General features: G+C 41.2%; 1 protein-coding gene across 19 annotated transcripts in view; it reads right to left on the bottom strand.

Moving 5' to 3' along the window:
• ABLIM1 (actin binding LIM protein 1) overlaps window positions 1–25,194 on the bottom strand; it is a 331,405-nt gene that overhangs the window by 115,370 nt on the left and 190,841 nt on the right. For all 19 annotated transcript variants that reach the window (XR_014077821.1, XR_014077825.1, XR_014077827.1 and 16 more), the window contains 2 exons: window positions 20,522–20,705; window positions 15,912–16,021 (listed from right to left, as the gene is read on the bottom strand). Coding sequence is in view for 4 of the 19 variants with exons in the window: in XM_081573528.1 (XP_081429654.1) it covers window positions 15,912–16,021; window positions 20,522–20,705 (294 nt within the window). In the remaining 15 variants the exon portion in view is untranslated. The remainder of the gene's footprint in view (window positions 1–15,911; window positions 16,022–20,521; window positions 20,706–25,194) is intronic.

Raw genomic sequence — 25,194 nt, 5'->3', positions numbered from 1 at the left:
ACCATCTTTCCATTACATTACTATTGTATCATTGTTCACCCCTCAACTTTTAAAAGATCTTGCATACTTTGCCTAAGTCCTCCCTTAGGGCTTCCACTAACCTGGAAGGACCGTGGTTATCCACATTTCACAGTTCACAGAACGTCTGAGATCCAGAGAGACTTTGAAGACATTTGATGCAAAAGCTTCATTTTGCACACAGGAAAGTAAGGCCCGGGGTAGGCCCATGCTTTGCACAAGGTCACACAGATACAGGGTGCCCCATTAACTACAGAGTGGAAATCTTTATTCTCAAATGCTCTTGAACGTGAACCCAGGCCTTCACAGCTTACAGGGATTTTCTGGGCTTAAAGCTCTAATCATGCATTTGTTCCCCTGGTTATTGCCTCTTTTGCTGTCAACTGGCAAAAACATCCACCGTGGAGCTGAAGCATGAGTTTCACTTGTGGGTATAGAGAATTATTGTGAAAACAACATAAACTGTAAAGACCCTGATGCTGGAAAAGATTGAGGGCAGGAGGAGAAGGGGACGACAGAGGATTAGATGGTTGGATGGCATCACTGACTTAACGGACATGAGTTTGAGCAAACTCCAGGAGATGGTGAAGGACAGGGAAGCCTGGGGTGCTGCAGTCCATGGAGTCACAAAGAGTCGGACAAGACTGAGTGACTGAACAACAACAAATATAAATCATAGAAGGGGCTAGAGAGAGACTTTACTCATTTAATTGATGTTTGCTAAGATGCTGAGATGTTATGTTGACGGAGATTTTAAGTCAATTCAGAGTATTTCCTTCCTCTATTGTAAAGTCTTAAAAATTAAGAATAAAAAAATCACATTTCAGGATTGATACTGTTGCCTATATAAGTTCCAGAAAATTTAAGCTTTCCCTGGAATCCCTCTTTAAAAATGATAATAAAAAAGAAACTCTAGTTGTCATCAACAGAGATGAGCACATAAGTTCATGGCTGTACACATGGATGAAGAATAAATAGACACCAAATCATTTCAGATTTAGGTCATTATTAATAGACAGTAGATAAGACTTTGGAAACCCTATAAAATATCCAAGTGGTGTCCTTTTAATAGACTGTTAACTAGGGGCACTTTATCCCTGGCCAGGAGTCAGTATAAGGCACTTTAAGGAGAACAAACAAGCAAAATCCCCCAATTTAAGTTCTGGGGTTTGGCTAACGTTAGTCCTGAATTTAGTGACATTGTATCTTGTCATTCAATGGCTCCTACAGGATGTGGATTTCCCGTGACCCTGTGTGATAAAATGGTGAATATGCAGAATGCCAGAGAGCAGTCATTCTCTCCAAAAGAGAGAGAGAATGGAGACAAGAGAAGTGACCCAAACATAGGTCAGATGCTGTGAGGTTAACAAGCTGCCTTTGACACAAGCTTTCAACACATCTGATGAGCCTCTGACATGTGGATCCCTCCATGGGAATAACTGTGGGAGGCACGTAGTGGCTGCCTGCTTTATACAGGACAGATATTTTTATTTTGCCAAGGTTTCCATCCTTTCGTAGGGTCGAAATGTCAACTGCCATCTGTCCTCACACTTGAACTGACCACATGCTCCTATATTACTGGCTTGGCCCTTTTCTGTGGCCTATGAATTAAAAAAAAAAAAAAAATCAGACTTTTTAATGCTATTGTCTTGATAAGACTTGGCTTACCATTTTAGCATCTTTAAGGTATAAGGGGTTTGGTGTTTAGGTGTTTGAAAACCTTCCTTTGATTAAAAAGACCACGTCCTTTCGTAGTGATAAGAACATCCATCTAGCAAGTGGACATTGTTGAATGTTGACCTTTGAACTTCACCTGCACTGCTCAGCATCGTCAGGTTCCAACCAGACATCTATGAGTCAGCAACTATTGACTGGCCACAGTCCACGTCAAGCCACTGACACGAATCGGCAATTTCCTTTCCTAGAGTCTCACGGCAAATACCATGGGTATGAAGTCACCAAAAAAAAGGACAGATAGAGGGGAAAATGCAAATGTGTTATGCGAAACACTTATAAGAATTACTTTCTGGAATTTTCCTGGTGGTCCAGTGGTTAAGATTTCACCTTCCAACACAAGGGACTCAGGTCGATCCCTGGTTGGGAAGCTAAGATCCTACATGCCTTAAACCAAAACATAAAAACAGAAGCAATATTGTAACACATTCAATAAAGATTTTTAAATGGGCCCATATTTAAAAAAAAAAGGAATTCACTTTAAAAAGTACTTTTTCACTTCTGAAATTCTATACTGCATTGGCCAAAAAGTAATTCATGGGGTCATAAGAAAATACCAGTTGGGGCTGACAGGGGGCGGGAATTGGAACATTCATATTTATTTATGTTCAAATACATTGGTACAGTGTATTTGCCATGGTTCTAACTAATTTATATTCTCAAATTCACCAAAAACAAGGCAGAATTGCTTTAAAACATTACGTGTTGCCTGAATATGTAACCTTGAACCAAACTTTGCATAGTCACCCATGACCTTGCTTAGGTCAGGTGCTTCCTTTGCTATCTTGATGGCCATGATGGAAACGTCACAAGCCAGAGAAGCCTCTGCCCTGCTATTTTAGGTGAAGGTTCTTGTTGCCTTGGGAAAACAATACTGCACAATAAACAAGTTTTCATGGGCCACAACAGCAGCACATTATCAGCCTCACTGAGAAAGCTGTAGGGAGGCCCAGGAACAGCTATTTTCTGAGACTTCTATTACCTAGGCAATCAATCCCATCTTTCCTTCTTTTAAAGTGTATCGCAGGACTTCCTAGGTGGCGCTTCAGTTCAGTTCAGTTCAGTTGCTCAGTTGTGTCCAGCTCTTTGTGACCCCATGGACTGCAGCACACCAGGCCTCCCAGTCCATCACCAACTCCCAGAGTTTACTCAAACTCACGTCCATTGAGTTGGTGATGCCATCCAACCATCTCATCCTCTGTCATCCCCTTCTCCTCCTTCCTTCAATGGACCCAGCATCAGGGTCTTTTCCAATGAGTCAGTTCTTTGCATCAGGTGGCCAAAGTATTGGAGTTTCAGCTTCAGCATCAGTCTTCCCAATGAATATTCAGGACTGATTTCCTTTAGGATGGACTGGTTTGATCTCCTTGCTGTCCAAGGAACTCTCAAGAGTCTTCTCCAACACCATAGTTCAAAAGCATCAATTCTTCAGTGCTCAGCTTTCTTTATAGTCCAGCTCTCACATCCATACATGACTACTGGAAAAACCATAGCTTTGACTAGATGGACTGTTGTTGGCAAAGTAATGTTTCTGCTTTTTAATAAGCTGTCTAGGTTGGTCATAACTTTTCTTGCAAGGAGCAAGAGTCTTTTAATTTCATGGCTGCAGTCACCATCTGCAGTGATTTTGGAGCCCCCCAAAATAAAATCTGTCACTGCTTCCACTGTTTCCCCATCTATTTGACATGAAGTGACAGGACCATATGTCATGATCTTAGTTTTCTGAACATTGAGCTTTAAGCCAACTTTTTCACTCTCCTCTTTCACCTTCATCAAGAGGCTCTTTAGTTCTTCTTCACTTTCTGCCGTAAGGGTGATGTCATCCGCATATCTGAAGTTATTGCTATTTCTCCTGGCAATCTTGATTCCAGCTTGTGTTTCATCCAGTCCAGCATTTCTCATGATGTACTCTGCATATAAGTTAAATAAGCAGGGTGACAATATATAGCCTTGACGTACTCCTTTTCCTATTTGGAACCAGTCTGTTGTTCCATGTCCAGTTCTAACTGTTGCTTCCTGACCTGCATACAGATTTCTCAGGAGGCAGGTCAGGTGGTCTGGTATTCCCATCTCTTGAAGAATTTTCCATAGTTTGTTGTGATCCACACAGTCAAAGGCTTTGGCATAGTCAATAAAGCAGAAATAGATGTTTTTCTGGAACTCTCTTCCTTTTTCGATGATTCAAGAGATGTTGGCGATTTGATCTCTGGTTCCTCTGCCTTTTCTAAATCCACCTTGAACATCTGGAATTTCATGGTTCACACATTGTTGAAGCCTGGCTTGGAGAATGTTGAGCATTACTTTACTAGTGTGTGAGATGAGTGCAACTTTGTGGTAGTTTGAGCATTCTTAGGCATTGCCTTTCTTTGGGATTGGAATGAAAACAGACCTTCTCCAGTCCTGGGGCCACTGCTGAGTTTTCCAAATTTGCTGGCATATAGAGTGCAGCACTTTCACAGCATCTTTTAGGATTTGAAATAGCTGAACTGGAATTCCATCACCTCCACTAGCTTTGTTCATGGGGATACTTCCTAAGGCCCACTTGACTTCGAATTCCAGGATGTCTGGCTGTAGGTGAGTGTCACACCATTGTGATTATCTGGGTCGTGAAGATCTTTTTTGTATAGTTCTTCTGTGTATTCTTGCCACCTCTTCTTAATATCTTCTGCTTCTGTTAGGTCCATACCATTTCTGTCCTTTATTGAGCCCACCTTTGTATGAAAAGTTCCCTTGGTGGTGCTAGTGGGAAAGAATCTGCCTGCCTATGCAGGAGATGCAAGAAAACACAGGTTTGATCCCTGGGTCAGAATAAAAAAGCCCCATGTATATGATTCCATTTATATGAAATGTCCAGAATAGGTAAACACATAGAAATAGGAAGCAGATTGGTATTTCCTAGGGGCTAGAAGAAGGGGTGAATAGGGAGTAACTGTTTAATGGGTACAGAGTTTTCTTTCAGGATGGTGATAATGTTTTGGAACTATATAGAGGTGATGGTTGGATGATGTTGTGAATGCACTTAACATTTGCTTTAAAATGGTTAATTTTATGTTATGTGAATTTCAATTAAAAAAAATCTGTACCAACAAGTTTTGTCCTTGCACTTAATTAAGCTGTAAACTCTAACCTGGTGAGCAGTTTTATGATAAATCTTTAACTGGCTATGGTCAGCCAGCATACTGGGCTCTTGCCAAAGAGGAAATCATACTTGAGTTTTACGTCAGTTTCTCAGATCCAGTACTCACTAGCCAACATCAGCTCATTGACTCTATTCCAAAGATAGGAAGAAGAAAAGAAGGGGTAGAATGTCAGTTTCAGTCCTTTCATCATGTGACCAGTCACTTAATACACACACAACTGAGGGTCACAGCAAGGGCAAACTGCAAGGAGACTCCAGTCTGGAATGGGCCTTTCAGTTTTTAAATTTAACATTATGCTATTTTTGAGGTGCTTTTGTTTTAAATAGGTAGTACATACACATAATTAATTTTTTTTCATACAATAAAAATGATTCCTTTCCTTCTGCATCTCCCAGCGACTCCTGCTTTTCTTCTGGAGAAAAGTACTAAGAGTAATTTCTCAGTATACTTCTGAGAACAGACTATAGGAATATACAACTATAGCTATACACAATAATCCTTTGAACAGCTAAATCATTACTGCTGCTGAAAAATTAAACTGGGGAATAACCACTCTTCCAATCATTAAAATTCTAGTTTTATTGATGAGCTGTCAGAAGATGTGGGTCTTATTACATAAAACTCATGTCTAATGAAATGAAAACAGCAAATAACACAATACCAGTAACTTTCCAACCCCTGAAACATTTTTTGTACCCATGTTCACTTTTTGTCCTGAGTCGGACCCATTTCCTATAAGTTAGGAACTTTTCTTCTTTTCTTGCAACTGAGATAATCCAGGTTCTGGTTAAGTGAAAATATAACGTCACTCTGGGATCTTTGTCTTGACTCCTAATTCTAAGAGATTTCAGTCTGAAAAATCTAAACATTAATGCTCCGTTTTGCAATATACCTTGTCTTTCTGCAATGAATCTCTGGCTACCATGTAAATGGCAAACTCTCAGTAATACAATCCACACCCAATAGAGCAATATTGGAACTTCCATGCCAGGTTAGACTCTGTCCCTCTAGGCCATGGGCTGGCACTCTCAGCTCCCAGAGAGGTGAGGCCTGTCTCAACCTCACACTCAAAGTTGGGAAGTACATCCCCTGACACTTCTACTTAAAAAAAAACCCAAACACATGATGCTGTCATCCGCCAAATTATCTAAAGGAATAACTCCTTTCCCTTTTATAAAATAAGAAGAAAATTTTGTAAACAAGATGAGAAGATGAATGTTTAAATCTGCCAATACGCCTTGCCCTCATGAACCCAAGCTGTACTATGTAATTTTTACAAAACCACAAGAGCCATGTCACCATCATCATTCAAGTAGCATTCAGAACTCAACATTCTGGACCTGGGAGCTGAGATTTACTGCCTGAAAAGGCTCTCCTGGGATGGCATCAATTTACCCACTAAATGAACATTCATGTACTTGTTACATGCACAGTGTTATTCATAGGGACAAGATAAAAAAAAAAAAAAACAGTCCTTGTCATTAGGTAGCTCATAATCTGGCTGGAGAGATAAACATACAAAGAACCAGTTGGGCTGTATAGTAATAACTGCTTTAGTAGAAATGCACAACACAGTTTTGGCCAGGACACATGTGAGCTGACCCTGTAGCCAGGGGCCTAAGCAGATTCAAAGCTTTCAGCCTTGTGTGTGAGACACTCAAAAGAACAAATGATTTTTGACAAGAAGACATGTGAACAAAATGCTATGGGAAGAACTTATGAGAAGTTATACATGTGTCCATATCACTTAGAGCTAAATCCAGAGCATGTCCACCAAAATGTTAACAGAGGTGAGCTCACTGCGATGGGGTTTCAGGAGATTTTTCATCTCCTTTTTTGCACTTTTCTGTAATATTTGTATTGTTTTACAATGAATATTTAAACCCATTCAAAAAGAGAAGATTGTTATTAGCTCTGTTCAGAGATAAAGATGGCTTTGATTCAATTTCCAGAATATTTGTCTAGGGCTTTATGGGCTAGACCTTGTATAAAAGAGAAAAACAGCAGGGTCCTTATCTTTAATGAGTTCATTATCTTGGTGGTGGAGGTGGGCACACATCTAAATAGTTAAAATGCAACAAACCACACATCAGTGTTGATTTCTTAATTGTGACAAACATATCATACTAATACATGATGCTGGCTGTGTAATGAAGAATTTGGCTGGTGCCTGAAACACAATAGGTGCTCAAAGAAATGTTCATTGAATAAATGAGTAACATCCATATCTTTCTTTGACATCATCTTTTCATTCATCTTTCTCATCTTTTCTCATAGCCACTGCCACAATCAATGGTCTCCTCAACTCTGATCACTGATGCCAAATCACTGATTTTGCACACCACTATTACCATCACTGGGGCTTCCCTAGTGGCTCAGCGGTAAAAAATCCACCTGCAATACAGGAGGAGGCTTGGAGACAAGGATATGATCCTTGGGTCAAGAAGATCCCCTGGAGAAGGAAACGGTAACCCACTCTGGTAATCTTGATTGGAAAATCCCATGGACAAAGGAGCCTGGCAGGCTACAGCCTATGGGGTCACAGAAGAGTTGGAAATGACTGAGGGACTAAACAACAATTGCCATCACCACCTTAATCTTTCTGGAACATTGCTTTCCTCTGGTCATCTTCCAGGTTAAACCAAGCTCCACATTGCCAAGCTCCTCAAGGCCTACAGAGGCCTCGCCCCCTTGCTCTAACTTTCCAACTTCTCTTCTCAGGAGGTGGAAGAACAAAGTCTTTGTCTGGGTCTGCCATGTGCTGTTTTAATAAGCACCCTCCCCACATTAAGACTGTTCACCCCTGTAATATCTTATTTAATTCTCATAACAACCCTTAAGAGTAACTATTATCCAATTTTCAGATGAGAACCTGAAGGTTCTGAGACATTCAGTAACTTGCCTATGACTCCATGTCTAGGAGAAGGTAGGACCAGGAGTCAAAGCCAGGCTCTGGAATATAGAGGCCACATTCTAAACTGGTCAGTTATGCACTCTCTTTCTGTTCCTTTCCGATTCTAAATTATCTCTAAGCTCAAGTTCTAGTCTCATAACTTCCTTAAGGAACAGTGGTCAACATTTGGATGAGCTTATTAGGTATATGCATCTTTTAAGTACTTTCACTTATATAAATCCCCACAACAACCCAATGAGAAAGGAACCATTATTGTTTCCCATTTTATAGGCAAAGAAATGCAGGTAGAGAATGAGTTCTCAAGGTCACACAGCATGGTAGAACTGGAATAAATGCCAGCTGTCAACCTGTCCAGAACCCATACTCTTTAGCAGTGCCCTGCCAAGCCTCCTCTGCCATTCTATCCTCCAGGAAGAAAATGTCTCAAGAAAGGGGACCTGATCTGTTTTGCAGACTCTGCCATAAGACATATCACCATGAGTCAAAATCCAACAATCCATGGATTGTTTGTATGCATGTGCTCCTGCCTTCATTGGTTTTACACATTGGTAGAAAATATCAGATGAACAGAAAAGACAGCCACTGTGAACAGAAGAGTGAAAAAAAAGCAAAGTCACAAAAAATTGAGACTGTCCTACACAAAAATTCATAAGTCATTGCCTAAATAGTAAGTTCTTGTTTCATAAATATTCAGTACTTTTATCTGTTTATTTATTTAATTGCACAAGGTAGGTTCCTATCGCCATCCCATTTTACAAATGAGAATCTGAAGGATGGAGAGGTAAGGAGATGACTAGAGCCAGAGCATGACCCAGGCAGTCAGACATCAGCATCAGATCATCACCACTCCACCTAAATGGAGTCTCTGCAGACAATCCTACTCAACCCGCAGATGCTTTTTTGAGAAAGAACATAGAAGAAAAATTATACCACAACTATTAAAAGCTATTGCACCAAATAGAAAAGTAAAATAATTGAAAAATTCATCCTCCCCTTTGAAAACATGTGCATGACTGTTTATCTGAAAAGATTTCAATTCAGTCCGAGTAGAGCATTTCTCCAATACCTGTGGGAGTTCCAACTGCCGTTGGAACAATGACAGTGCTGTACAGGGTGGGTAAAGGAGAGGAAGATGGCTTTGGATGTATATATGTGTGGGTGTTCATCACATCAATCTGCCAAACCCACACACAATCAGACACTAGTCAGACACCCTCTGAAATGGAAAGGGTGATTGTAGACAGCAACCCACTTCTGCTCAGATGCCTGAAATAGACCGGAGCTGTGCAGGAAGCAACATCCAAACCCAATTCCCTGCCCTCTAGATTGTCACACGTCGACTCTCCCTCACATGGCTCCTTAACCCATGAGAACCTGTCCCTCAATTACTGGCAGATACATGAAAAATGGAGCAGAGTTAGGCTTTACAGGAGTGTCAATAACCTTCTGGAAGAGTGTCATGCTCTCTGGACATACATTTTCATTTCTAAAGTATGAATTAGCTAGACATGGGCAATTGAGTTTTTTTCTTAATAGTAAAAGCAGTCTAACGAACGGTCATCATAACCCTGTGAGGCAATGTTTACTGTTATCTCCATGATATATAATGTTTGTTGCTTATTGCGTTAGAGTGTATGAAGCAAAAGTTTTAACTAATTCAAGGGCAATCATCTTTCAGTGAAGATAGTGTGTTTCTATGAATCACTTCCTGATGGTTTTCATTCACCAAACCTTGCTACACCAGGGAGGCAACTGTGTCACATAGAAAGTGCATAGCCCTTGGAGGCAGACACTTGGGTAAATCTGCAGACAAGTCAGATCATAGCTCCAAGGCTCAGCATCTCATCTTTAGAAGTCAGAGAGTGATACCTACACTGTGAGATAATTACCAGGGATGGTAACATGGCATCTGGAGCCTGGGTTCATATCCCAGCATCACCACTGTGTGATCTTGGGCAAATTATTTAACCTCTGAAGAAGCTGAAGTTGAATGGTTCTATGAAGACCTACAAGACTTTCTAGAACTAACACGCAAAAAAGATGTCCTTTTCATTATAGGGAACTGGAATGCAAAAGTAGGAAGTCAAGAAATACCTGGGGTAACAGGCAAATTTGGCCTTGGAGTACAGAATGAAGCAGGGCAAAGGCTAATAGAGTTTTGCCAAGAGAATGCACTGGTCATAGCAAACACCCTCTTCCAATAACACAAGAGAAGACTCTACACATGGACATCACCAGATGGTCAATACCAAAATCAGATTGATTATATTCTTTACGGCCAAAGATGGAGAAGCTCTACACAGTCAGCAAAAACAAGACCGGGAGCTCACTGTGGCTCAGATCATGAATTTCTTTTTGCCAAATGCAGGCTTAAATTGAAGAAAGTAGGGAAAACCACTAGACCATTCAGGTATGACCTAAATCAAATCCCTTACAATTATACAGTGGATGTGAGAAATAGATTCAAGGGATTAGATCTGATAGACAGAGTGCCTGAAGAACTATGGATGGAGGTTCCTGACATTGTACAGGAGGCAGGGATCAAGACCATCCCCAAGAAAAAGAAACGCAAAAAGGCAAAATGGTTGTCTGAGGAGGCCTTACAAATAGCTGTGAATAGAAGAGAAGTGAAAGGCAAAGGACAGGGAAGATATACCCATTTGAATGCAGAGTTCCAAAAAATAGTAAGGAGAGATAAGAAAGCCTTCCTCAGTGATCAATGCAAAGAAATAGAGGAAAACAACAGAATGGGAAAGCCTAGAGATCTCTTCAAGAAAATTAGAGATACCAAGGGAACATTTCATGCAAATATGGGCTCAATAAAGGACAGAAACGGTATGGACCTAACAGAAGCAGAAGATATTAAGAAGAGGTGACAAGAATACACCGAAGAACTGTATAAAAACGATCTTCACAACCCAGGTAACCACGATGCTGTGATCACTCACCTAGAGCCAGACATCCTGGAATGTGAAGTCAAGTGGGCCTTAGAAAGCATCACTATGAACAAAGCTAGTAGAGGTGATGGAATTCCAGTTGAGCTATTTCAAATCCTGAAAGATGATGCTGTGAAAGTGCTGCACTCAATATGCCAGCAAATCTGGAAAACTCAGCAGTGGCCACAGGACTGGAAAAGGTCAGTTTTCATTCCAATCCCAAAGAAAGGCAATGCCAAAGAATGCTCAAACTACCACACAATTGCACTCACCTCACACGCTAGCAAAGTAATGCTCAAAATTCTCCAAGCCAGGCTTCGACAGTGTGTGAACCATGAAATTCCAGATGTTCAAGCTGGATTTAGAAAAGGCAGAGGAACTAGAGATCAAATTGGCAACATCCATTGGACCATTGAAAAAGCAAGAGAGTTCCAGAAAAACATCTGACTTCTGCTTTATTGACTATGCCAAAGCCTTTGACTGTGTGGATCACAACAAATGGAAAATTCTTAAAGGGATGGTAATACCAGACCACCTGAACTGCCTCCTGAGAAATCTTTATGCAGGTCAGGAAGCAACAGTTAAACTGGACATGGAACAACAGACTGGTTCCAAATCAGGAAAGGAGTACATCAAGGCTGTATATTGTCACCCTGCTTATTTAACTTATATGCAGGGTATATCATGAGAAACGCTGGGCTGGAGGAAGCACAAGCTGAAATCAAGATTGCCGGGAGACATATCAATAACCTCAGATATGCAGATGACACCACCCTTATGGCAGAAAGCGAGGAAGAACTAAAGATGATGAAAGTGAAAGAGGAGAGTGAAAAGTTAGCTTAAAACTCAATGTTCAGAAAACTAAGATCATGGCATCTGGTCCCATCACTTCATGACGAATAGATGGGGAAACAGTGGAAACAGTGGCTGACTATTTTTCTGGGCTCCAAAATCACTGCAGATGGTGACTGCAGCCATGAAATTAAAAGACGCTTGCTCCTTGGAAGAAAAGTTATGACCAACCTAGATAGCATATTAAACAGCAGAGACATTACTTTGCCGAGAAAGGTCCGTCTAGTCAAAGCTACGGTTTTTCCAGTGGTCATGTATGGATGTGAGAGTTGGACTATAAAGAAAGCTGAGCGTCAAAGAATTGATGGTTTTGAACAGTGATGTTGAAGAAGACTCTTGAGAGTCCCTTGGATTGCAAGGAGATCCAACCTGTCCATCCTTAAGGAGATCAGTCCTGAATATTCATTAGAAGGACTGATGTTGAAGCTGAAGCTCCAATACTTTGGCCACCTGATGCGAAGTACTGACTCACTGGAAAAGACCCTGATGCTGGGAAGGATTGAAGGCAGGAGTAGAAGGGGACGACAGAGGATGAGATTGTTGGATGGCATCACCGACTCAATGGACATGAGTATGAGTAAACTCTGGGAGTTGGTGATGGACTGGGAGGCCTGGCGTGCTGCAGTCCATGGGGTCGCAAAGAGTCAGACACGATTGAGCGACTGAACTGAACCGTGACCCTTTGTTTCTTCATCTGTGAAAAGGGGATAGCCTTAGTGCCAGCCTTTAGGGTGGTCATGAGAATTAAATACGTTCAAATTTGTAGACCAGCTACTCAATGCCTGATCATATGAGTACTATGTGAATGTTTGAAGAAGATAATAAAATAAATATAAAAGCGAGAATTATTATAATGTGGAAGGAAGCACCAAGCAGGGTGCCCAAGACATCATAGGCATCCCATTGGGAGTTCTCCCTAAATCAGAGCAATACAGACATGGCAGCCCCTGCACTTCTACAGAGGAAGCACAAATAGAGGCTGTTTTGTGTAAATTCTCATCACATTTTTGACTTGTCTTCTGCTGATCACTCCTTACTTCTTCTCTCCCTCTCTCACTGTCTTCGCCGATGGAAATCCAGCCACAGAATGTGAAATGAAATTTTAGTTCAGAAGTGCAAACATTTTTGAAAGAACATTTCAAAGGAAAAAGAAGACCATGGCTCTCTAATTAATTTCATCACCACTGTGAACATATCAAAGAAGGGTTTCATTTTTTTGTGCTTTCCTTTAGGAAGCTTTGCCAAGTTAAGAAAATTTTTTTAAAAATAAGAATCAAAGTAACATCAGGAGAGTTTTAAAGTATAGGGCATTTCTTAAAGAATTGCAAAGAACAAACAAGTGTTCTCTAATTATGCTCCAATGAATTTTAGAAACTTGCTGAAAATTCCCTTGCTCTTGTATTTGTATGCCTGTCTCCTTTGGGTATTTTGCATGTGTGTATCCATATATAAGAGTTCTCTTTTTGACAGACGCACACACCCACATACCCCAGAAATGCTATTTGAGTACTTATCTAAATAGACAAGTACTTGTTGAAAATAAAAATGTCCTGACCAAAACAGTGGCACAGAGAAAAGGATTTCATCCGTTGAGACCAAAGGAGAAAAATTAAATTAAAAAAATAGGATTTGGACCAATAATTTGTATATATGCTGCTGCTGCTAAGTCGTTTCAGTCGTGTCCGACTCTGTGCAACCCCACAGACGGCAGCCCCCCAGGCCCCCCTGTCCCTGGGATTCTCCAGGCAAGAACACTGGAGTGGGTTGCCATTTCCTTCTCCAATGCATGAAACTGAAAAGTGAAAGTGAAGTCGCTCAGTCGTGTTTGACTCGTAGCGACCCCATGGGCTGCAGCCTACCAGGCTCCTCCATCCATGGGATTTTCCAGGCAAGAGTACTGGAGTGGGGTACCATTGCCTTCTCCTGTATATATGCAATAAATGTCAAATCTAACATTAGAAATGTAATGAATTTGAGTATGATACATTTTTACACTTAGAATTTTAATTGCTTTTTTATGTGCATAATGACTATTCCTATAAAAGAAAATAAAGATAAAGCAAAACAATGTTTAATAAAAATCAGAATAACCATTTTTGTGGAGTTATGATTAGAAATATGTTCCCAAATTAAGTGAAGGGAAAGGACCAGAAGCCTTCAAAAATATCTTGGTTCTATTTCTTAAAATGAACAATGAGGAGTCTTAGATGAAATACACAAAGACAGCCCCAAACCAGGAGCTGCCTATTATTGAGTAACTTGTGTGACGTTGGGCCCGAATTTCCTTACCTATCAAGAAATATAGTTGGACTAAAGGCCTCCACAGAATCTGAGGACACAGTCATTCCTATTCTAAGCCTATGGATATGATCCTCTGTTATAGCTGTCATCCGATCCTGGGGCTCATGCAAGTCTCTTTTTCTTTGCTCTTCTTAAAGTATTTTTTCTTTTTTTTGATGTGGATCATTTTTAAAGCCTTTATTGAATTTGTTACAATATTGCTTGTTTTTATGTTTAGTTTTTTGGCCATGAAGCACGTGGAATCTTAGCTCCCTGAACAGGGACTGAACCTGAACCCCCTGCATTGGAAAGTGAAGTGTTACACTGCACCGCCAGGGAAGTCCCAATCCTTTTTTCCTTAACTATACTGAAGAAGTCCTTCAACTTTCAAGGCAAGCCCTCTTAATCAAAGAGGCTGGGGTGCCTGTTCTCACCCCATGTCACCTTCCCAATGACCTACATAGGGCAGAGTAGGTAAGAAGAGTGAAGGACCTGAGACTCTGTTAGGGGTCTAGGATTGTGCCCTGTTTGGTAGCCCTTATCCTATCCTACCCAGGCTGCTGTTATTTAACAAGAGGGCAGATAAAATCCACATGCTAAGGATCTGATCATGTGTATTGAACAAGATGCACTAATACATTTCTTTCTTTCTTTTTTCCCAATGGTCAAAATCCAATTTCTATGCAAATGCTTTTGGGTCATAACATTCTTATTTTTAACAGGTATAAATCTTCTACTTTAACAGGAAGATTTGGAATCGCTGTTATAAATGACACAAAATTCCTCCAGAGCAGAAATGGCTTATCTCATTCTTAGGTGCTGAAACTGGCAGGGCTTCAAGACATTTGTTCTCCAAGGATGGACACAATTCACAGAAATGGAGGCAAACCTCTAGTCCATGTCCTAATGCCCCAGGAAGGAGAGGGAAGGAGAGCTTGGTGCTCTGAGTTCAGAATTCCTCTCAATTCATCGTGAATTGACCTACTCAATGTTATTTACTAGAAGAAATACTTCAATTGGCCACTGTTTTTATTTGGAGGGAAATTGGTTTTCTTTGGATTCCTATAGGTCAGACAAGCCCTTGTCATCAAAAATCACAAATCCCATGGTGTATGGACAGCCTGTCCCCAGATTTCTTCAGATCTCTCCTTGGGTAACAAGAGAGGTTTCTCAGATTGCCCCATACAAACATAGACCCATTGCCCTGCTTTTTCTCCCTCTGTTAATCTTATGTGCATATTAGATATTTTTGTACATGCATTTATTGTCTATCTACCCCACTGAAAAATAAATTTCCTAAGGATGTTGAATATGTTTTGTTCACTCTATATCTCCAGTGCAAACAATACACATTGTAGGTGCTCAGAAAATCATCCATTTGATGAATAAATGTCAGAAACCTTCCAGGTGGGAGACTTCCCCAGCAGTCCAGTAGTTAAGACTCCGCCTTCCAATGCAGGGGGAGTGGGTTTGATCCTTGGTCAGGGGTGTGGCCAAAAAAATAAAAATAAAAAAATAGATAGTAAGTCCAACAAGGACTTACTGTAAATAAATAAATAAACAATTTAAAAAGGAAAAAAAAAGAAATCCTCCAAGGGAATAAAGAATAGCTAAGGATAGTAAGGAATAATTTAAGAGTAAGCATAAACCACCACATTTGCCCAAGACACAGTGGGGATAACTTTTTAACACACAGCAGTATCAGTCACATCATCACCAAATGCTCTCACAGTTTAACCTCCATGCCCAGAGAGGGGCAATTCTGATGTAACACTTTATAATTCTTTTTCCTTCATTTACCATCAAAATGCACAGTTGAATGTCCAATTCTCTTTCTTTTCTTTTGAAAGAAGGAAGACACCTCTTTGCATTGGCTTTAGTGAAGGCTTCTCCACACATCACATTTTACAATGAAAATGCCTTAAATAGGTCTACTCTTGACTCCAGCTACCAGAGTTTCTCAGAAAGGAAGGTACCTCCCCAAGCTGCCTTTGAGGAATGAAGGAATTCATGTCAACAGGTGGCGGGGGCACTTACTGCCAGAGCAGGAGGCTTCTTTAGGGCTGGAAGACATCGGCTGTGCGCAGAGCTGGCAAAGGCAGTCTCTCCCATTGAACGTGACTCGGTCTCCGGGTGGAAACGGGCGCCTGGAAAGACATTGCCCTCAAGGTTATTGTGGCAATTTTATCCCTTTCCCTCACTCCTTCTGCTTTGCTGCCCTCCAGTGCCAATTCATTACTTGGAGAAGCACCAGCCAAAACGTCTGAAATGCAGTCTGAAAAAAGCCGGCCAGCTGGATCCAGTCCAAACAAACAAACATGCCTCATTTTAAGAGGAAAGGAGAATGCGCAGCTTCTACAGGCAACCAGATAGTAAAATGAAACCATTTACCTCCACTCTTAGTGGAGGGATGTTCCAGCAAGTTACCCAGCAGGGCACACACAGTAAAATTTTCCATTTCCAAATTGAAATACTACCATGAAGGAATGTTTGAAATGTCATGAATTCCTATTCAAGCTTAATGTGCCTCCAAAAGAACTGGTCATACAGGGCAAATATTAACTCTTCACATTCCCTAGATCTATATGATAATGATGCTGAATTAGACATTGTCTTGCAATGGGCAAACTGAATACCTCACATTGCTAGGGACTCAGTCCCTTATAAACCTGGATTAAATGTGAAAATGCTGTAAATATCTGTTTAAAAATTAGAATTCACTTCCTTTCAGAGATTATTTCCTTTCACATTAGACATTCATCAATAAATAACAGCACATTTTTTCAAAAACATTGCCTTCTGCAGGTATGTTATGTTTCTTCTCTTCCCTGCAGGCAGATAGCTTTAAAAAAGTAAGTCATTAATTAATAGCCATATGACAGTTTCCATGCCTGCTCACTTGCCATTGGCCAATTTGCCAATGATCTTCAACATGAATTTTCATATGTGTGATTCTGCCAATTAGGAAATTTAAAATTCATAAGCCAAACAGCCCCACCCATTTGAGTCAGAAGCAAACTCAGGCTTCTGGACATGAATTTTATGTTCACGGGTACTTTATGTTGCCCTTCATCACCTAACAGTTGGTGATTAACTGTCCTGCACACACAGGTAGTAAATCTGGGTTTAAAACAACTCCACAAATGTGCTTGGTGCCAGTCATCGAGCAGAGTTTTAAATCACACCTCCAAATTTTAGATGTGCTGGGTTGAGGCGGTCTCCTGGGGCCATGTTATTTTCCATCACTCAGATAAAGCCCAGAGAGGGTAAGTGACTTGCATGGATTGACCAACTAGGGAAACCAGGCCACAGGCAGGAGCGGGTGGTGTCCACCAACCCAGAACTTGCTCTCTCTTCAACAATCAAGGTCACACTCTGGTGGGTGCCAGCCAGCCTATCAATTCAACTCATCAGTTAAAGCCAAACAAGCCTCCAGTCTCCTCTGTAACGAGGCCATCAGGAAGTGAAGGGTCTGTTGACATAATAAACACAGTTTCTCTGCCTCTGATCAGGGCCAGGGCCAGGAGGAGGCCAGCAAGGCACTCAGGATACAGCATCTAAGGAGGCCCCCACTCTCAGGAGGACAGCATGACCTGGGAGTGAGCACCCTCTTTAAAGCGTATGCCCAGGCACCTCCCTGGCCTCACCCTAGTCCACACCCTGTGTCTGCTTTAGGCTTATATTTCTAGACTTGAACCCCACACAGATCCACCGTGGAATAAACCAGAGTCCAGTTCTCAACAAGGGGCAAGGTGCTCTGAATTTTGAATTCTGTTATTTCATAAATGACCATTTTCATTTCCCTAAGTCCTCTGCCCACATGGGTTCACTTCCTTCTGTTATTTGCAGAATGTTTGTGATAGAAAGAGAATTGGATTTAGAGTCTGAACACGTGAGTTCAAATACTGGCCTTGTGATGTGAAGGACTGGGAAAAACCCTTAGACTCTGAGTCTCCAAGTCATTCATATTAGGGATACGAATTCCCGATTGACCTCACAGAATTGTTGAAAGGGTTAGATTAATTTCTACATGAATGCAATTTGTAAGCTGTAAAGGTGGCCTCCCATTCAGGAAGAACCGGCATATTAGGCAGCAGCAGCAGCTTAGAGCAGCGGTAGCAGGCACCTCCCTGTTGGCTCAAACCTCCAGAGACAGGGCTATAGCTGATGAACGTTTGTCCATTGTTACCAGCCTGAAGCAATGATCTCTCGGGGCCAGGATCAGCAAGGCTCTTAGAGTTTACCTGGGCCAGGGCCTTCTAACCCATTTTTTTAAATTTTTAATTGGAGGATAATTGCTCCATAATTTTGTGCTGGCTTCTGCCACACAATCACGACAATCAGCCACAAGCACACATATGTCCCCTCCCTCTGGAACCTCCCCCCACTGGCACCCCATCCCACCCCTCTAGGCTGTCACAGATACCCCACTGAGCTCCTTGTGTTATACATAGAAACTGATATTTTAAAAAAGACCCTTCCTAAGCTCCAACCTGGTGATCTGTGACAACCTAGAGGGGTGGGGTGAGCTGGAGTGAGGGGTAGGAGGGAGGTTCAAGAGGGAGGGGACGTATGTATACTTATGCCGGATTTAAGTTGCTGTATGACAGAAGCCAACATAACATTGTAAAGCAATTATTCTCCAATTAAGAAAAGAAAATAAAGAGACCCTCCCTTGGGGATTCCAGTGACCATCCAGGTTTGGGGAACCACTTTTATCTAGTCCACAGCCTCTCATCTTACAGACAAGACAACTTCCATGGAAGAGTTAGCTCACAGAGGTTTCAAACCAGTCCAGGAAAGAGCACCAGAAACAGGGCTTCCCGAATGCCAGCCCAGGGTTCTCAACCAGACCATGGGCGGCAGACTGAATAGGGAGAGGTCAAAAGGAAACTTTGCTGTTGATTAAATACAGGAAAAATTCAGCTCATTAACCCAGAATTTTAAAATTATAACCTAAAAATATATAATTGAGAAATGACCTAAGCTACAAAAAGTTACTAAAATAATTTGATTATGAATATCTCATCTAAATCTTATTATGATTCATCCAATGAGTGTTATCTGGTTAATTAATTGCATAAAATCAAATTTACCCTTCTAGAGTTTACATTTCTCTGGCCTAAAAACAGGAAATGCTGAAAAATAAAATGAATCGAACTATAGTTTTTACAAAGGCATAGCAAAATTGAACACATATGATCAACATCATACCAAAAGGCATGGAATTACTCAATAAGTATGGGTCAACTAATTAAATTCCCTCTTCCCTCTGATTGACCATTTTAATCAAGCTGCTTTGTGCAATAAAGATTTAACCTTGATTGATGATAGGTGCCTAGAGAGGAGGGGTTGACAGCTTTACCCCTGAAAGATCAGATTGTAAATATCTTTTTAGACTATGCAGATCATAAGGTTTCTATCTCAACTACTCAACTCTACCACTGTTGCTTGGAAGCAGTCATAGACAATATATAAACAAATGGGCATGGCTGTGTTCCAATAAAACTTTATTTACAAAACAGGTCTAATTTGATCCTTGAGGCCATTAGCTCTCCCTGGCTACAGAGCAAATGAGATAATTTTACATACCCACACCCACACACCTAAGAACTGATACTTCCAAATAAGCTACATCTTTCCAAGTATTTATGCCATCTCCTCCCACATTTCCACTACTTGAAATGTCTCAAGACCTGGAGCTGCTTTCAGATTCGGCTCCCGGGCACTTAAAATCAGTCATACTATTTAGTGGAGGACATTCCATATAAAGTTTCCTAACTAAATTACTTTTTAACTAAGCCTGATAATACAGTAGGAAAACAAAAACATCTAAAGGTGCATCAGAAAAAATATATAAAGACAAATATACGATATCACTTATATGTGGAATCTAAAAAAAATGATACAAATGAATTTATTTACAAAAACAGAAATAGGCTCAGAGACATACAGAACAAACATGGTTATCAAAGGGGAAAGGAGAGGGGAAGGATAAATTAGGAGTTTGCGATTAGCAGATACAAACTACTATATGTAAAAAATAGATAAACACAAAGGTTCTACTGTACAGCACAAGGAACTATATTCATTATCTTATAATAATCTGTAATGGAAGAGAACATGAAAAATAATGCATATAATATAAATAATATATATAGTATATATACAACATAAATGATACATATATTATATATATATATGAAGAAAGTGTGTTAGTCACTCAGTCATGTCCAACTCTTTGTGACCCCATGTACTGTATGTATCCTGCCAGGCTTCTCAGTCCATGGAATTCTCCAGGCAAGAATACTGCAGTGGGTTGCCATTTCCTTCTCCAGGGCATCTTCCTGACCCAGGGATTGAACCTGGGTCTTCCGCATTGCAGGCAGACTCTTTACCATCCAAGCCACCAGATAAATAATATATGTAAGATATATATACATATTATATTATATATATATATAACTGAATCATTTTGTTGTACACCTGAAACTAACACAACATTGTAAATCAACTAACTATACATCAGTAAAAATAATTTTTTTAAAGGAAAAATATTTTAAGACCAAGTACAACTCAAGACCAAAGTGCACATTCCAAGCTCAGATAGAATCCAACATTTCCCTGTTGGCGGAAGCCAAACTTACTTGCAGATCGTGCAGGCAAAGCAGTTGGGATGGTAGGTCTTGCCCAGGGCGGTCACCACCTCTCCTTCCACGAACTCCCCACAGCCATGGCATCGTGTGCCATACATCCTCTGGTAGTCCAGGGTGCAGAGATACTCCCCGTTCTTTATGAAGAAGCCCCCTTGGGCCAGGTCACAGCCGCACACTGTGGATAGACAAGTTCACATCTGGTCACAAGCTGCCAAGCTACTGGGCAGCATCGCCTTCTACTGCATGCTGCTAACTTACTCTATGATCTCAGCAGTATGGGGTTCGGGGTGGGGAGGACTGGTACAAAGAGCTATTTATTGTTGGGCTCCAAGTTCTCTCTTGCCTCCCTCCCCCTTTGTTCCCTTCCCTTCGGGAGCTATGCAATATCTCATGCAAGTAAAATCCATTGGCTAGGTCTCAACAGCCCTTGCGATACATCTAAGATTCACAGATAATCAGTCTTTGATGGAAAGATACCTTTGGGTCATGCTGTCTCTAATAGGAACAAAACTGTCTCTGGCAGTGCTATTTAGGAAAGATAGACGCTGCTTGCCCACACAACTGCTTGGTTTGGCCTAAACTGTTACTGAGCTGAGTAATAAATTCCCAGTCTACCAAAAGCAGGAGCTGAAATGTCCAGTGTCTATTTTTTCACACTCTGGAAATACTTTCCCATAGTCGTAAAACATTTAGGCTTTTAATTTTCTCTTGGTGCAGCAAATAGGATAAGTCCATTATTTATATATTAAAGAGAGAGATAAAAATGAACAAGCCAAAGAGGAAAGAAAAGGGAACGTGTCCAAGATAAAACTGTCGTTCCGGACCTCAGCACATGCAAAAAAGAGGCTGCTTTGCCGTGTCTGGATTTGGCATCTCTTTCAAACCTGCGCAGCTGTGGAGCATGGAGATGGTGTGAAAAAGTAGGTCCTGAGACGCCAGGTCTGCATGTTCAGACAAGACCAGAGCAGGACTCAGCAGCTTGTCCAAAAATAAAGCCAAAGGCGGCTCCTGAGAGTGAAGACTTTCCATTGACAAATGACCGGGAAGTAACATCAAAGCTGGAAATCTCTGTTCTTAACCTCTGTATTCCCAGGGTTGGTTGACTCCTATATCATTCAGATCTTTAGGCAAAGAATTGTCTTGATTATTCCTGCCAGCAGCTGGAATAGGCTCTTAGCTGGGGTAAGGATGAACTGAATTCAGTCACTAAATAGTTTTCCTAAGGACCTGTTAGAACACATCCAGGGTTCTTCTGGTAAGTTCCCATGACCCATGAAAGCATCTAGATGAACTAGTGTTGAGCACAGTAAGATTCTGATGGATTCTGATAGAATCTTACACTCCCACCCTCAGCTTGAAGTCTACTAATTGCAACTACTGAAGATATTCAAGGCGACACAGAAGCTACAACAAGCTTTCCACTGTGGGTTCATCTGTCTGTTTAGGTCCACACTCCATAGCTGTGACCTTCTTCTTTGCAGTTTATAATCAAGTAACCCAAGATGATGGCCTGAGTCCATCATGCTGAAAATGACCATATAAACTCTGCTGTGATCACATTACCTGGAAACCAGCTCGTTTACCACCTGCTGCCTCCCTAACTTGCCAGTGCCCCCACTGTTCCCATTCCTGCCTTTTACTACAAAATGAGTCCTGTGGGTCAAGGCAACTGAAGCTAGGACTAACCTCACTCTAACTGCAGATTCCTTCAACAACAATAAACACAATCCTGAGGGTCACAGGACACCTTAGAGATTTTTGTTCAATATTTTTCTATGTATTTTTTAATTTTCACACAAGATGACAAGGCACTTTATGGGTAAGAGTCTTCAGCTTTACTTCTTTTGATTTGTAGAAGCCTGTAATCACGGAATTTAATGTAAGACTGGGAACCAATTTTTGAATTAAACTGAATCCACTTCAAACTTGGCAGATTCCCACCAATTTCACTCCTTAGTGGCATGAAGTAGTTCCAATGACTCAGTTGCTCTTCCAAACTTGGGTCTTTGTCAAAACCATAAGAGGTGACAAAACAATGCATTTGGACTGCTAGTAATTTCCTTTAGTTTCTCCTCCAATCCCCTAAGGTAGATAGAATGTAAAAGGTCACAGATCCTTTATAAAAAGATCTGGTGGCAACAGGGTCATCGTTATGCTCATACGGATTGCAGGGACGGCTTCAAAGCTAATTCTAAATGTTTTAGAAATCCCTGTACTCACCACTTCCTTAGGGTATATTTCCAAGCTCTCTAGTTCACATGGTTTTGTGAAATTGACACATGCTCTCCTTTAATAATAAAGTCTTAGTTTATATGAACATAATATAGCCTTAAAAGTGATTTTTTAATTACTGTTGAGAGATGCCAAACTACAATCAAACTGTGCCCTTTGCAATTTGATTTGGCTTAGTCCTTAAATTCAAGGCAGTGGCTCAAATGTGCTTACGAAGCTGTACCATTATTTCTGGTGGTTTATACCTGAGAAAACTAGCATTTGAAAACAGACTCACAGAGGCAAGGGTCATGAAAGGCATACACAGTGAGTAGTGGGAAGGAAGGTCTATACTGCTCAGACCTAAAAGTACTTAGCAACACATTACATTTCCAAAGAATGGACTAGTTGGGACATAATCTCAGACCTTTCCCTCTTTCACTTCTCCAGGGTACATTTGCCTATTCCTCCTTCTCCTCTTCTGGGCACAACTTCTCAGTCTCCTTGGCCACACCCTTACAGGCAGGTAACTCCCATGGACATTCCCTTCTTCCTCTAGAATATAAGGCCTCCCTGCAAACAGAGGGCTTCCCAGGTGGCACTGCTGCTGCTGCTGCTGCTGCTAAGTCGCTTCAGTCGTGTCCGACTCTGTGACCCCAGAGACGGCCATCCACCAGGCCCCCCCGTCCCTGGGATTCTCCAGGCAAGAGTACTGGAGTGGGTTGCCATTTCCTTCTCCAAGGCATGAAAGTGAAAAGTGAAAGTGAAGTCACTCAGTCGTGTCCGACTCCTAGCGACCAGAGACGGCCATCCACCAGGCCCCCCCGTCCCTGGGATTCTCCAGGCAAGAGTACTGGAGTGGGTTGCCATTTCCTTCTCCAAGGCATGAAAGTGAAAAGTGAAAGTGAAGTCACTCAGTCGTGTCCGACTCCTAGCGACCCCATGGACTGCAGCCCACCAGGCTCCTCTGTCCATGGGATTTTCCAGGCATGAGGACTGGAGTGGGTTGCCATTGCCTTCTCCCCAGGTGGCACTAGTGGTAAAGAATCCACCTGTCAGTGTGGGAGACAGATGCAAGTTCGATCCCTGTGTTGAGAAGATCCCCTGGAGGAGGGCATGGCAACCCATTCCAGTATTCTTGTCTAGATAATCCCATGAACAGAGGAGCCTGGGGAGCTACAGTCCATGGGGTCACAAAGAGTCGGACACGACTTAAGTGACTTAGCGTGCACACATACTTTGGAAACAGATCTCATCCACTCTTAGAGCTTCAACTATGACTGTGCCAAGGATTCTCAAATCTATGTCTATCTGTGACATCTTCCCCAGCCTGGGCACAGACAGCACACTTAACTGAACACTTACCTGAACACAGCATCATTCAAATAAACTCTATTCTCTCAGCTTCTCTGCCATCTCTTCTAAAACGTTCTACTATTCCCTCTTTCAATAAAATGGTAGCGCTATGCATTCTCCCACTCTTAAACCCAAATTTTCAACTGGCCACTAAATCCAATGTGTTTTCCCAGGAAAACATTTCTTTGATCCATTCCCTCCTCTGCCTTCTTACCACCTCTACTCAGATCCTGGCCTTTACTATCTCTTGTACTAAAACAGTTTTATTATAACAGTGTTTGTACTGGCAGAAACAAACAAACAAACAAACCTGGGAATAACTCAACTTTCCATCAGTAGGGCAAGAGTGGGATAGATTATGATATATACCGTCTAAGGAGGTTTTTTTGTTTTTTTTTTTTAGGAATAGGTTAGATCAATATCTGTAACCTAGAGGTCTGTCCATGATAAATTTTTAAAAGAGAAAATTTCACAAAGAACTTCAACAATCCCATTTTTCTAAAGTCTACTTATGTTTTTACAAACAAGGAAAAGTGAGTTAACACAAACATAGGATTATTAATGGGTTATCTCAGCAGGATGGATAACTATTCACTTTTTATTCACATACCTATGTGTCAGCTCACTTTTTAGAGTTATTTAATTTTGCTAAAACACACATAACATAGAATGGACCATCTTAACCATTTTTAAGTGTACGGTTCAGTCACATTTAGCGCATTCACCTAGTTGTACAGCCATCACCACTATGTATCCACAGGACATCTTTCATCTTGCAAAACTGAAACTCTAGACCCATAAAACAGTAACTCCCTATTCTCCCTCTCTCCCCCAAGGCCCTGGAAACTGCCACTCTAGCTTCTGTTTCTATGAATTTGACTGCTCTTTGTGTCTTATATAAGGAGAAACTCGCTTTATAATATGTTAAGAAAAATTATCAAAAACATGTCCACAAGGTGAAGGAGAGAAGCATGTTTCTCCAGTGTCATGCTGGAATATTAACAGCTCACACAGAATTATTTCATGACCCAAGGCACTGGATCTGTGTTTGACAAGATCTTTACCTGGGTTCAATCCCTGGGTTGGAAAGATCCCCT

Source organism: Giraffa tippelskirchi, chromosome 2, assembly GCF_054371585.1.
Source record: "Giraffa tippelskirchi isolate mGirTip1 chromosome 2, T2T-mGirTip1v1.2.pri, whole genome shotgun sequence".
NCBI lineage: Eukaryota > Metazoa > Chordata > Mammalia > Artiodactyla > Giraffidae > Giraffa > Giraffa tippelskirchi.
Note: the sequence above shows the minus strand (reverse complement) of the source record. Positions and strands in the feature narration are given on the sequence as shown.